This window comes from Durio zibethinus, chromosome 7 (assembly GCF_047325235.1).
Source record: "Durio zibethinus cultivar Kanyao isolate XHJ-2024 chromosome 7, ASM4732523v1, whole genome shotgun sequence".
Lineage (NCBI taxonomy): Eukaryota > Viridiplantae > Streptophyta > Magnoliopsida > Malvales > Malvaceae > Durio > Durio zibethinus.
The window spans coordinates 26,885,500-26,901,051 of NC_143168.1; the positions used below are offsets into that span (position 1 = coordinate 26,885,500).

The following is a 15,552-nucleotide window of genomic DNA, read 5'->3' on the forward strand; positions in this document are numbered from 1 at the left end:
AATTCTAAAAACAAGGTGACAAGGTGACATGTATAACCACTAAGTTTTGACTATGCAACTGCAAAAAAGGTTTAACATATCAGATTACTTCTGATTTCATGGCTATAATCTTCCATTCCATAAAAATGTGACTGCAATTTTATGAGCGGGCATCAAATCTTCATTTCAATAATAATAATCTTTATTACCGGATAAAGAATAAAGGTGCGTCTACTCCATCCTGTATATGTAGTTTTACTGTCTGCTGAAAAACACTTATCCTTCAACTGAATTCCTGAATTTCTTTTCAGAAAGATTAAACTTAATTAGTCCGTAATTATTCTCTATGGAATTCTGCTTTAGTATAATATGTCAGAACATAGAAAAACAATCCTAGTTAATTAAGCCAAATTGCAACTATTTAGAATGGTTAGCTTTAACATACTTTAGAAGCAAAAAGAACAAAAAATTCTGAAATTTTGTAAAAAAAAAAAAGAAAAGAAAAGAGAGTATTTGAATGAACACATACCATTTCTATGAAAATTTGTTCCATGGTGGTGTTTAGATTGCCATCCCAACGCTCTTTATCTTCAGCAAATCGCACTCTCCGCAAACTTGGTGTAGCTAACTCTCCTCCGCAGAAAATCTCCATCTTTGGACAGTTTCTCACAATAACCTCTTCCAAAGAAGGGAATTCGAAGGCATAATCCCCTGAGCAGAAGCTTGATAAGATCGGAAGACTACAAAGTTCCAAAGACTTCAGCTGGGAGAAGACGATGCCATCCTTCACATCATCACTTCCATAAGCTATGGTTTCTTCTATCATTTGGCAATCAATAATTCTCAATTTTGTGAGTGCCACCATGCTTTTTGCCGTTGGGAGTGCTACTAAATTCTTAAGCCCTTGACAATTTGACACTTCCAGAGTTGTCAAATGTTTAAAATACACATAGGACGGCACTAAATTCTTTAATTTGTCACATTTCCACAGTTGTAGTGTTGAAAGGTTGCTGAAAACTTCTCCAACTTGGAATTCTTCCTTCCAGATATGTGTCAACTCAGGAAGCTCATGCAGCGTTAATTCACTCAACCGAGCAAGTGTTCGTGGATGTTCCTCCTCACCCCCAAGTCCTTCGCATTGAAATATGTTGCTGAAGGGAGCTTCTCTCACAACAAGCTTTTCAAGATTTGGTAATAAATGAGTGAAACTGTTTAAGATAGTAACTGATCTATTGGGAACTCTTTCGAGCCAAAGATCTGTTAGTTTGCAAAAGTATTGGGCCGGAAGTTGTCCATGCCATATCTCCATCATAATGTCATTCTTTTCCAATAGTAACCATTCTAAATTGGGGAATGCATTCTGAGAATCACAATTACAAAATATGTTAAAACAAAAACAATGATTTTGAATGGTAAATTTCATCTATGATCTTTAACTTTTAGGTTGCTCTATTTATATCCTTAACCTTTGAAATTTCCATGTTGATTATTTTGTCACATTTTTTCAATAACAATTGAGACAAATGTTCACATGGCATTCAAAGGGAATGTCCACGTGACATGTTACATGGTAAAAGCCTTATTTGGTGCAGTGGCGGTACCAAAATAAAAAAAAAAAAAATTAAAAATCATAGATGAAATTTATCATGCATGTAAAACATATTATGTTTAACCAACCTAACTTGTATTAACGAAACTTTTTTAGTATTACATCTATATATAAGAATTTTTTTTTTGAAATTACAAGTAAAAGAGAAATTATAATTATAATAAAATACTACACCTATATATAAGAAATCATTGAATAATCAAATAAATAAATTAATCAGCAAATTAGAACTTAACTAAACAAATTCTACAAAAAGTTAAAACTTTTGAAAGGTTTAAATCCTTTGTTGTTTCTATAAAAGGATTTTATGTCACTAAAAATTCAACAATCGATAGCTAATATTATTGAATTTTAATTATGGGTTATAGGTTCATTTTATTATAGAATATATCACAATTAGAATTATATTAATTCATTTAAATATTATAAATTTAATTTTATTAATATTAGTCAAATTATTATTGTTTAAATATTAATTTAATTAATATTTTCTAATTTTATTATTATGTATATATTCAATTATATTGTTATTAAAGGACATTAAATTCTAATATAATGAAATCAAATATTTAATATTACTATCAAATGGTAATAAAAATATTATGCAAATAATATAATTTTATTTAACAAATACAATATTATTTTTATTTAGTTCAAAATTTTATTGCGTATTGAATTATTATTATTATATTTGTGATGATTTAAGTATTTTTTTATATTTAACAAAATTACTTATCAAATATGTTTTATGTTTTCAAAACAAAATTTTCGAAAACAAAAAAAATGAAAATAGAAAAGAATAGTATAACAATCTTTAAATGCTTACATTGTACATAAATATTAGGGGTTCATACCTCAGTGACGCAAAACAAGGGTTGTTGAAAAGAGATAATTTCCGATTGGCTCTCTCTAAGTGTTTCCGAAAAGCTTAGGTACTGCCTAGCTAATATCTCCACATTGTCGCATCCTTTCACCTGCAATTGTTTTAAGGATGGCCAGCTTGTAGTATGCGGCCTGGAGTAGAAGTTCTTCAATTTGGGCAATTGTTGAAGTAACAAGTTTCTTACTTTAGGAAATATAAAATTAGTGGCTGATTCAATGGAATTGAATCCATGATCAGGTCTAATTATGTCTACTAAGGATTCACAGTTCACAATTAAAAAATTTTCGAGTTTGTCAAGTCTTTCCATCATATGAAATGGAAATATATTCAAAAGTTTTTCACAATTTTGCACTAAAAGGACAGTTAGTTCATAAAATGAACCCAAAATGAGTTTATCCTCCCATATCATTGTCCAATTTCCAGAGCCAATGATTGCCAAATCTCTTAAGTTAGGAAACACCACCTATAAAAAAATTTATTTGATTGCATTAAAAAGAAGAAATAAACTATACTACTAAATTGATAAGATACACAAAAGAGAAGGAAAAATGTCAATTTCAAATCTTAACAAAAATTTAAGAAAGATGAAATTAGTAGATGAAAGAACCACTGTTTAAAGGATTCTGATTAAGAGCATAAAAAACTACTAATTTTTTCTACAATTGCATTGCAAGTAGATAACACATCATTGCAATAATTATAATAATAAAAAAACTAGTGTTTAGCCCTTGCGTTGCATGGGGTTAATTTTAATATATTAATTACTTATAACTAGATAAAATTAAGTAGGATATAGAGGATAATAACACTTGAAATGTAAATATATTTTTTCTTGTTTTTAAACTATTATATATACAATTTTTATGATTGTTTTATTTTACTCCCTTTTATTATGTATGTACTTCTAATGTTGAACATATATCAATCTTACAGTAGTGTTGGAAATTTTGTATATAATATAAATTTTTATATAGTAAATATATAGTTACTATTACTACTAATAGAGTAGATATTTGTAGATATTGTAAGTAGGAAAATTATCTCATCTATTATTTGAGAATTTTTTAATTTTATCACATTTTAATTTTTATTAAAAAATAAATATTATGACTATTTCTCTATCATTCTCTCTCTTTTTAGATTTTTCAATATCTTTTTTCTATAAGAAAATCAAATTAAAATATTGAATTTAACATAGAAGAATATATAAAAAAAAGAAATAAATATAAAAAATTGCAACATTAAGGAGACCATTTCAAAAAAAATAAAAATTTAAATTTAAAAAATAAAAAATAAGATAACTTATTAAGAAGATGAGGGTTCCACTTATATTAGTGTGAGTATTATATATTTTTTTCAATAAAGATGAAATTTAAAAGAAAAAAGCTTGGGACATGCCAAGCTCTTGTGAGCCAAGTAGCAAACAAAAAATATATCTCACATTGGAAACAAAAGGTATTAAAGTAAATTTATATGTACCTAACTTTAATATATAACAAAACCCTTTACTTCAAAAAAAAGTTTTTATTTGTATTCCGTGCTTATTCTTCATGCCTATTCTTTTTTTCAAAGCTAGTTTAGGTGAAATTATTTAATTATTTAAAAAAAAAAAAGCTTTTATAAACTTTAGGATTCTCTATCCAAAAATTTTTAAAAGATTTCAAATTCTCATATTTGAAAACTTTTAAAAAATTTCGATTCTCATTAGAAACATCATTTAAGTGGCTTAAAAATTTCATAAAAAAACATTGGTCATTTCCCATCTCTTAGATCATTAAAATCAAGAAGAAAATCCAAAACTTATATGTTGTAATCAAGTCCTATTTTTATTAAAGCTATAGTTTTTATCAGTCAGTGTTACGAAAATTCTTCAAGCTATGTGATTTTTTTTCTCAACTAAATTTTTAAATTTAGGATTTACAATTTAAGATTTAAAGTTTTTTAAATTTAAATAATTTATCATATATAAAATTTCGTTAAATTATATAAGGTACCAGACATGCATATAAGGTAACTTAATCTAGTAAGTTATATAAGTTATCGGATATTCCGATAACTTATATAACTTACCAAAAACATATATTTGGTAAGATATTTGACTTATCAAATATGAATATTCAAATCTTTTAAAGGTAAGAAGAGTAATTAAATAATTTCACTTAAATATGATTTTAAAAAAATAAAATAGGCGTCGAAAAAAAAATAGAGATGCATTTAGAAGCACCAAAAAAACAAATCCCTTTAACATCCTCTGCAATTAAAAGATTTTCAATGGATGTCAAATGCAAAATCCTTTGGAAATTCTTTTAATAGTAAGGTATAGATAAGTAATTAAAATGTATATACATATTAAGGTAATTAAAGGTATACCTCATCTATTATAATAGAAATTTATTGTATTATTTTTTATAATTAATTTTTTATAGACTAAGTAATTAAAATCCTAAAGTAGTATTAAAGTTTGATATTTTCTAATTTGCTATCATCCTTTTGCATGCAAAAAGAGAAAAAAAAAAATACACAAAGTGAAAGAGTGCTAATATAATACACAAACTACTTACAAAAATAAATTTAAATAGGACATTGAGTAACATGAGGAATTATCACTTTATAATTATTTAATAATATACATATTCTATGAATTATGTAACATTGTCATTTCATTATCTGGCTTTCTAATATTATGTTTTCCTTATTTTGTTAAATTATTTTCAAGAAAATACATTAAAACCAATTTATTATGCTATTTAAAATTTATTGACTATTTTTATATGTTACGAGATATAAAATAAATTTAAATAACTAACACAAGATATATATATATATATATATATAGAGAGAGAGAGAGAGAGAGAAAGAGAAAGTAAGGATTTACTTATACTAATATAAGTATTATATTTTTTTTAACATTTGGATCAAAATCAAATTCATAAATAATTTGAATCAAAATAATAATTTTAATTTTAGTAATTTTGATCCAAGAATAATATAAAATGTAAGATTTACACTAATGTAGGTAGATACGTCTTCATATATAAAGAAAGGAGGGACAAATTTACATCAGTCTAAAATTTTTTAGTTTTATATTTTTTTTAATCATTAATTTCAATAGATCAAAGTAATTGAAGAGACAAATGAAAAAATGGTTTAATCTCATCTATTAAATCTATTGATATCAATGACTAAAAAAAAGTATAAAACTAAAATTAAAAAGTTTTACACTGACGTAAGTTAATCACTTTATATATATATATATATGTGTGTGTGTGCGCGCGCGCGTGTGTGTAAGGATCTACTTATAATAGATATGAGAGTTACACATTTTTTTGACCTTTATATCAATATTAAATCTTTAACACTTACATTTAACCATTTTGATTAAAAGGTCAAAAAATGTGTAGCTCTTAAGCTAGTATAAGTGAATCTCTCCTCTCTTTAATAGGAAAATAGACTTTCATAAAAAAGAAAAAAAATATGAAGAGGAAAACAATAGTCCCTTTATATCTAATTCAATTAGAATATATAAAAAAATAACATTTTGCAACTTATTTATTATATATTAATAATAAATCTTATACATATTTAACTTTTTAATGATAGAAAGGTATACAATTAAATTTGATTAAAAATAGTTTATTTTGATAAAAAAATTCAAGATTAATAAAGAAATAAAATAGATCAAAATTAATTAATCTTTAGTTCAATAAGAAAATTATCAATTAAGATAAGTTTATTTTAATAAAGTTTTCAGTGTTAATAAGAAAATAAATAAATATTAGACAACATTTCAATTTAATAAAATATATTAATTAAGAGTAAAATAGTTAATTTAATGAATAAGAAATAAACAAATATTATCCAATATTTCAATTTAATAAAAAGTCATTAATAGAAAATAAAGAACCATATGCAGAAACAAAAACTAACCTTATCATTGAACAATGGTGCAATAGCAATATTCTCTATATTCTGCTCTCTTGGAGATGAAGATATGAATGCAACCATCTTAGGGCAATCCACTAACCCGAGTGCTGTCAAATATGAACACTCCACCGTATTACTTCCCAAATAAAAACTTCTTAAGTTTGAACATGACACAATACTTATGGATTGAAGGGAAGGAAACATGATTGTGTTTGTAGCTGCTTCCTCTGCTCCATCATTTGTGATAATTTGCTCCATCATCGGACAATTTCTAACTTGCATCTGCTTCAATTGCACAAGATCCAAAACCATGGAAGTGGTAAATACGTATGTCAAGCTATTACATTCATAAACTTCCAAACATTTAAGATTTTTTAAATTTAAACTTTTTGGAAGATTATCCCTCCAGATCTCTATTGCCTTGGAAAACTCAGTAAGCATTAGATACTCCATTGCTTCATAGTCAACCTACAGAATCCAATTTATGACACCAATTATTACCACACAAAAAAAAAAAGAATATATAAAACTTGAATAAAATCAAACCCAAAAAATAATAATAAATGGTTGAAAATAACATCTACCAATAAAAAGCTTGCCTAAAAAGACATTTATTTCAAAGATTAAAAAAAAAAAAACTTTTGTAAATCAGTAAGTACCTTTTTTTTGAACAACTGTTGAATGGTGCTATTAAGGTCACCATCCCAATGTCCCTTCTCATCTTTGTCAGTTACTTGTACTCTTTGCAGAGTTGGAGCATTTAACTCTCCCTTGCAAAAGATCTCCAATTCAGGACACTGGCTTACAATTACTTGGTCCAAAGATGGGAATCCAAATGTGTGATTGCCTGAACAAAAGCTTTTGAGGCTTGGTAAATGTCGAAGTTCCAAACATTTCAACCGGTTGAAAATAATGACAGAGGCTGCTTCATCATCTCCCTCATTTCCAATAATTTGTTTCATTGAAACACAGTTTTTTATTCTCAAATTTTTGAGTTGGACCAAACTTTGGACTGCTAAGGATGTAACTAAGTTTATCATTGCTTCACATTCCCGAACATCCAAAGTCATGAGATTTTGAAAAGGTGTTGAGGACAATCCTAAGCTAATCAAGTTGCCACAATTGGAAACTTCAAGTGTTTCAAGATTGGGAAATTTGCAGTCAAGTCGTGACCCTTGCGTCCATATGTGTTTTATATAATAAAGGCTGTTCAGTCTTAAGTTTCTAATAGGTAAAAGCGTTTGAGCATTGGTCCCCTTACCAAAACCTCCTTCGGAGGAGAATAAATCCATAAATTTGCAACAAATCACCTCAAGCTTTTCCAAATTGCTGAATCTTTCAAGAAAGATAGTTGGGAAAATAGCAGATTCATCGTGGTAGCATTCCAAATAAAGAGCTTTTATTTCATGGAAAATGCCTTTGGAAACCTTGCTATCACATATGATTGCAATGTCATCGCTGGTCAAGGACACTTCTTCTAATTTAGGAACCACCTAAAAAAGCAAAGAAAAATCAATTAGAATTTTGTACTTTTCTAGTGAAAATGGAAAATTTATCTACTAAGAGATATATTACAGCATCTAAGCATTTGGCTAATTGGTACATAGGTGCTTGTGTCTCTTTGCTTAAAGTCTAAAGAGCTAGTGAATTTCCATTATAAGACTTTTAGAAATGATATAATTCAAATTTGAATGAAATGATCAATAAAAAAAATCAGGTACAAGGTATTATTAACAAGGTAGCTTTTTAAGTATGTGCTAGAGGTCATACCTTTTCAACTAACAAGAGTGGTGGTTGGATTGGGGACTCCAAATGGTCATCCTCATTCATTTCTGGCAAATTAAGGTATCCGATGTCAAGTATCTTCACTTTGTTGCAGTGGTATGTTTTCAACTTTTTTAACATTGGCCACTTTGTTGTATGCATTCCTGGATAAAAACATTTAAGTTTTGGAAGGTTCCATAGCACTAGGGAGGACACTTGATCAAACTCAAAATTAGTAACACCCATTTCCCATCCTTCCGCTTTCGAAACAATCTCCTCCACTGCGCAGCTATCTACTGTAAGATCTTTAAGTTGTGGAAGAACTCTGGCAATTGAGGCCGGAAACACATACTTCAAACTCCAACAGGCCCTAACGTATACTACATTTAAATTTTGAAATGTCAAAATTCCTTGGGGGTCCTTGTTCCAAACATTCTTCAATTTTGGTAGATTAAAAACATACAATTCTCTTAGTTGGGTAACCACAACCCACGGGTCTTCCATATTTAACATTTGTAGTTCAAATACCTCTTCTAGTGAACCACAATGGGATACTGACATACTTTGCAGTAGTTGGAATGTTCCTCCCAACAGCATAGTAGATGGAAAAATAGTCAATAACTCATCACAGTGTCTAACCTCCATTCTTTCCAGTTTGCAAAAGGAACTTGCAGACAGGTGATTGTGCCATATCATCTTCATATTGCTCAAGTGGGATAGGTTCATCTTTGCCAAAGTAGGAAATGCAACCTATATGCAATTCATACCATTAATAAGTAATATATAAACGTTAGTTCCAACAATATATCAAAAACCTTAAAAGCCATACACAGGTTAAGCAAGTTTACAAAAGAAAATATTAACTGTAATACCTTTTCACTGAAGAGAACTTGTGGAGAGAAACATTGGTTCTCCTCCATTGTAGATTTATATATGAATCCCCCCAATCGAGGACAGTTCTTTATCTCCAATAACTTCAAGGATGGGAATTCAATATTATAATCTTTTGAACAAAATCCAATGATATGCTGAAGATTCCTTATCTTTAGAGAGTTTAATTGAGGAAATGAAATCGTAGACTTGTTTTCTTCTTCTATATCTTCTGTAAATATTATCTCCCTCAAGCACTTGCATTCAACTATCTCAAAACATTTGAGATGTGCTAGACTTGTAGCCAAGGAAGATGATAATAGATGTTTTAAGTTGTCACAACCCTTAATGATCAAACTTGTCAGATTCTGAGTGTAGTCAGATTTATTTGAAAGCTGGCTGTGCCATATCCTTTCAACATTGATTGAGGACAAATGAAGATTCTCCAAGCAAGGGAAGACCATCTACATGTGTGTAATTATTCTAGAATTAAAACATTGAAAAAAAAAAGGAATGATGTTTTCCAACACAAGAATAGGCTCAAAAAACATTACTACTCAAGAATACATAATTACCTTTCGACTGAAAAGTGGCAACTGATGTTGAGGTATGAAAGCAGAGCCCGGTTTGTTCTCAGAGCAGAAGCTAACGAGCTTTGGTAGATCTTCAAGTGTCAAAGATCGTAATTGGAGAAACTCAATTATATCAACTGCATCATGATCATCAACGATATATTGGATCTCCAAACCATTTTGGATATGGAGATTCTTCAAATATCGAAAACAATGCCAGTCATGGAATTCAGGCAGCACAATCTCGGCACCTTTCATTTCTTCAAGGTACAGATCTTCAGTGTTCATCAACAACCTTTTAATTCCAGGATCCAAATGATGAATGCTTGTGTTTAGCTTCAAGTTAAGTGTTCTCAAGCATTCATTCTTAAAAAACCTATCCCTTGCCTGATCTCCTATGAAAATCTTATATCTTTTCAATTTCGCTGGGAACAAGTCTTTTGGAATAATCTTAGCATAAAAAATATGAACATTTAAAGTGGTCAAGCAAGACAAAGCCTTCAATTCAGCAAGACTAGCATTGACTTGTCCCTCTACCTCCCAATGAACAAAACTATTGGCCATAAATAATTCTTCTAATCTGGAAAAACTTGATAAGAGACCTCGTGGTATTACCTTGAGTTTGGTACAGTCACTCAGATCTAACAACTTTAGTTTAACCAGTTGCCCAATTTCCTTAGGCAGCATTTCAATATCAGAACTCAAAAGGCTAAGAATTTCTAAATTCTTAAGCTCTCCAATAAGGGTAATATCTCCCAGCACACATTGATCTAGGCACAATGTTCGAAGATTTTTTAAAAGACTAATTGATGAAGGTAAGTACGAAAAATGCATCTTAGTCAAATCTAATACTTCAAGATTTTTCATTTCCAAGAAAAAGCTGGTTGGTATTTTCACAGAAGAATCCTTGCTACCCACAAAGAAAAAGGTAAATCGCGGACATTTCAACTCTTTCGGAAAATAGCTAATATTAGCATATCTCAAACTAATCATGGTGCATTTTTCCATTGTCTCTCCATTAGGCCAATCTTTCAGAACATCTTCGTCTTTTAATGCAAACACATTGTTGTCCCTAGAAGCAATTGCTAACGCCACATCACAAATGAGATCATGTATATCAACACGCACATTGGTGTAACTATCATGCAACAAACAAGAGGATTTGAGGTCACTCACCACTGTCAGCAATCTATCTCGGGTTTCTTCTACTGTGTTGACACCATGAAATAAACCCAAACCAATGGTATATTTCAGCAAGTCTCCAATAGCAGTGTTATGACCTAGTAGACCACAAAGCAAGAATGTCTGTTTGAGTTCTTCGCTTTCCAACTGGTTGTAACTCAACTCTATCGCTGAATAAATATGTGCTGGTATTCCAGTGAAGTTTGTTGGGGAAGGCCTTTGTAGTTTTCTCAAAGCATCATTCCACGCGAATGACCCTTTGTTTCTTAAAGCCCTTGCAACTGTTACAATGGCGACAGGCAGTCCTGCACATTTTTTCGCTACTTCGATTGCTGTAGATCGCAACTCAGGACTTTCAGCATCGTCCCCAGCCATCTTCTTAAACAGGTCCCAAGCTTCTTTACCTTCTAAAACAGAGAGAGCAAAATTTTTCTGAGCATCCATCTCATTCCTTAGAACATTTAGATCTCTTGACGTGAGCAATATGTTGCATCCCTTATTCTCATCTCCTAAAGGAATCCCCACATCATTCAGATCTAGTTTCTTCCAAATATCATCTAAAATAACGAGAACCTTCTTCTCTTTCTTCAATCTTTCGCTAAATCGACCTGCTCTTACAACCATACTCGTTTCTTCTAATTTTAGACCCAATAAATCTGCAAGTTGGTCTTGAATTTTTTGAACGTCAGGAGTCTGATTCACAATTGCCATGATCACCGAATCAAATAACTTATTTTCTTTGACTTGTCTAGCGACTTCTTTGACTAGAGTGGTTTTGCCCACGCCAGCCATCCCATACACCCCTATCACGTTGATAGTATCATCTTTCAATGCCTCCGTGATGTCTTTAAAAACCATTGCTCTTGATTCGAAGTTCTCAAAATCTTTAGGTGTTGCGTCAACTATTTCTGGCGGAGGAGCAGGGCATGAAACACTGTTGAATTCACCTTGTTGAAGGTGTTCATTAACAGCGGCGACAACTTCTTCTGCTTTCCTGCTAAGTTGGTAGCGAGACTTAATGTTAGGACACAAGCCAATGAAGCACTTGGTGGTTGCTTTGTCTTGAAGATCCTTCACACTTTTCACCTCGTCTTTGATGACCTTGTCCACAGTACTGCACCAAAGCTCGACGTGCGGTTTAATCTTCTCCACGTTCCTTTCTGCAACTTCGATCTCTTTCTGAACACTTTCTCTTTTCGCCAACAACATCTTCATTTCTCCTCGAAATTTTCAACGTTTTTCTTATAGATAGTTACATATCTCATATGACGTTTGATTTCATGAAAGATGCCTTTCCCAGCTTCCGAAGAAAGTCTGGCTGCAGTGCCAGTTGCAATTGGTTCCATGTTTATTTTTTGGTTGATTGTTTAGTTTCAAGCAAACAAGCAAAGCAAATGACAGAATAAAACAGAGACAACAGGAGAGCAATTAACAAGAAAGATAATAGGAATATATGTAAAATCAGTTATGGGTGAAGACTGGAAATTGTTTAGACAGACTCGTCTTCCGAACCGTTAGCAATCAATGAGAGAAACAGAGAGGAAAAAAAGAGAAGAACAAGGGGATCAAAAGCAGGTTAGAAAAAGACAAATGCAGCAAGGAGGGAAGTAGGGAAAAGGGTTTTTTTAAAAAAGAGAAACTGAATTTAAGCAAAAACTTAAGAGTGGAAAACGATTAAAGGGATGAGATGAGTTGAGGAGAAAGGTTGAAGCCTTATTTATGGGCAGATAGAAGAAAGCGACCCATGATGAAAAAATTGAATCAGTCATCAGATTGCCCAAAGTCCTTTCCTTTCTATTAAAGGAAGAAATTAAGAAACTGTTTCACATTGCGATTTGCTTAGAATTTTGAACATAGAAATAGCAATTATAAAGAAAGACTGACCTTCGAAAATACAGCTTCCAAACCGTTTCATGCGTCGCAATCTAAATGCAGTCCCAATCCAAATAGGAAAGAGCAGTTTTGATGAAAGACAAAAATGCCTTAGATAGCTATATTAAAAAAAATATATTATCACTTCAACTAAATAATAGAAAAACTCCAGCATCGTACAATATTTTTTCATTACCAAAACAAAGTCTTTTTTTTTTTTTTATTTCCCATAGAAAATAAGCCTTCATATTTTTTTTGTTTTTTAATTATATGAGCAATGTAATTCACAATAGAAACATTACTAATTAAGTAAAGAAAGCTTGGTTACTAATTTTATTAAATAAATCAGGTTCTGTTTGATTTTCATTTATATCTTTTAATAAATATAAAAAATACCAACCAATCAAATGGAGTCTAAATAATACATCATTCCAAAAGCATAAGACAAGAAAGTAGCTCCATTCACCAACACTAACAAATAAGAAAGAAAAAAGCAACTCTGTATTTGGATTTTATATATATATATATATATATATATATATCAACTTTTTTTTTCGGTCAAACAAAGTTTAGGGTGCTTTCCATGCACCACCAAAGATAAATAATTGATAATATGATTGGAATCTAAATTTCATCTACGAAATATTTCAATTTTATTGATTCATTTAACTTTTATGGCGATAAAATCAACTTCTATGACAATAAAATCATCTGATTTTAGTGCAACTTGCAATTTTTTTTTTAAATTAATGAGAGTTTGCAATTACTAATAAAATATGACCGGCCAACAAATCATGTGTTAACACTTATAAATCTACAAAAATTGATATAGACAAAAAAAGAAGACATTTGGAAGCGACAAGCAAATAAGGTAGTTGTTATAACAATGTTTTTTTATGCTTTTTAATAACTTTTTTTTAATTCATTAAGTTAATGTCATACATTATCATGATAAGGACAATAGAAGCTACAAGCAAATTTTAATGAAAGACTATCCCCATAATTAGTTGGTCATTATTTTTTTAGCCATGACAACTGCTATCCAAATATAAAACAAATTAATAAACAAATACATACTAGCTACAATAATATTTTACCGCTTACTTCATGTTACAGGAAATATAAAAAAAAATTATAAATAGAAATGTAAAATTATAAACTCTATAAACTTAAGATTTAATTCATTTGATTCTATTATATTATCGTATTCAATAAATTTAAAATTCAAATATTAATACTTACAACCACTTTTCTTTACTCTTTATCCTCATATTACGAATTTTTTGTTAAAAAATAAGAAGAAGAAGGAGATTAAAATATGTCTTTTTTTTTGTATAAAACTCTGTTGATATCCGTAAATATAAATATATTTTCAGCCAAAAAAAAAGTGAATTCAAACAGATATAAAGGAAAAAAATATATTGAGATTTTCTAGTAAAAGCATATACAACATCGAGAAAATAATAGACTAAATTAGGTAAAAGATTATATTTATTAATTATTTATTTATGAACCATAAAAGAAAACTTATTATAAATGTAAAAAAAATTAGTACGTACATGCAAAAGAACAAACAGTGAACTTGTAATCCGACACTAATCTCATCATTTTCACTAGTATTTAAATCCATATAATAGCTCTTATTCCATACAAGGCCTATGTTTTCCTTAGTTTTTCTTTTTATAGAAAACTCATGTCTCATGTTAAAATCACATATATTTTCTCTTGTACAAGGTAGATGCATTCTCTCTCATGATTCTAAAGGTTAAAACCCTTCCTCCCTAAAATTGTGTAATAATAATAATAATAATAATAATAATAATAATAATAATAATAATAATTATTATTATTATTATTATTATTATTATTATTATTACTTGCTTTTGTCCAAACTCATAAAATGGATCATTGAATCTTTAAATAATTGTGATTTATATTTTGAGCTTAATTAAATTTTAATTTTTCTTAAATCAAGAATTAATCTAATTCACGGTTGAGTTTGGGTCAAGCCCAAATTCCAATAATGAATCCAAAGTTTTAAAGCTTGTTGGAAATTAATTTGGTTTTATTTTTATTTTTGTGAATAAAAAAAAGAAAAATTTGTAAAAAAGTTGGAAAAAATCAAAATGAAAATCCAAAAAATAAAAAATTTTGAAAAAAAAAAACAGTTAAAAGAATCAGAAAAAAATGGTAGAAGCTAAATCAACTGGTTTGTTAATCCAAATTCCAACCGCCTGCCATCTTAGTTTCACACCATTGGTCTTTATTAGCAGTTGAAATTCAATTGATAATGGAGGCTGGATCCCTGAAAATAAGGGAATTGAACTCCCAATTTTATTCATAAATGGAGCCTTCAAACATGAGAGCCGAGAGTAGGGGGATCAATCACACAAGCAATAAAACACCTTGATCCTTTAACATGTTCTCTACTACCTACAGTTTTCATCTACAATCTTTCACAGCTTACAATTATCACCATTGAGACCAGAGATACACTCTGCTAAATTTTCCTTTCTGGTCGCCTACCATCCAGACACCATCTCCTCTCATCACTAACCTCCGGTAATAATCACAGACATCATTCACGCCACCTTACAATACTCATAACAATCACAATCCCTAACTTAACATAAACTCTATTGAGATAATAATTCAAATTTCATAAAAAATTTGATTGAAATTTTTTTCGAGATTAATTAGATAATATTTAATAAGTAAGAAGATTTTTAAAAAAATTTAAGAAAAATTTTTTTTTGATAGTCAAATTAATAAGCTTATAAATAGTGAGGCTTCTATAATATGATGAAAATATAAATGAGTTTTAAAATTTTATAAGATACACAACTCATAAAATTAGAAAAAATTAAAAGAATTTTTTATGAATACGTATGTTTAAA

The 15,552-nt window shown here is 29.5% G+C and overlaps 1 protein-coding gene across 1 annotated transcript; it reads right to left on the reverse strand.

Moving 5' to 3' along the window:
* Positions 1-371: 371 nt before the first annotated feature.
* On the reverse strand, positions 372-12,246 carry LOC149518269 (uncharacterized). The gene is given in 8 exon segments (XM_089763454.1): positions 372-1,339; positions 2,443-2,562; positions 6,399-6,863; positions 7,055-7,888; positions 8,166-8,909; positions 9,032-9,493; positions 9,590-11,997; positions 12,000-12,246. Coding segments are annotated over 8 exon segments (6,087 nt in total). The 5' UTR covers positions 12,130-12,246; the 3' UTR covers positions 372-415.
* Positions 12,247-15,552: the final 3,306 nt, after the last annotated feature.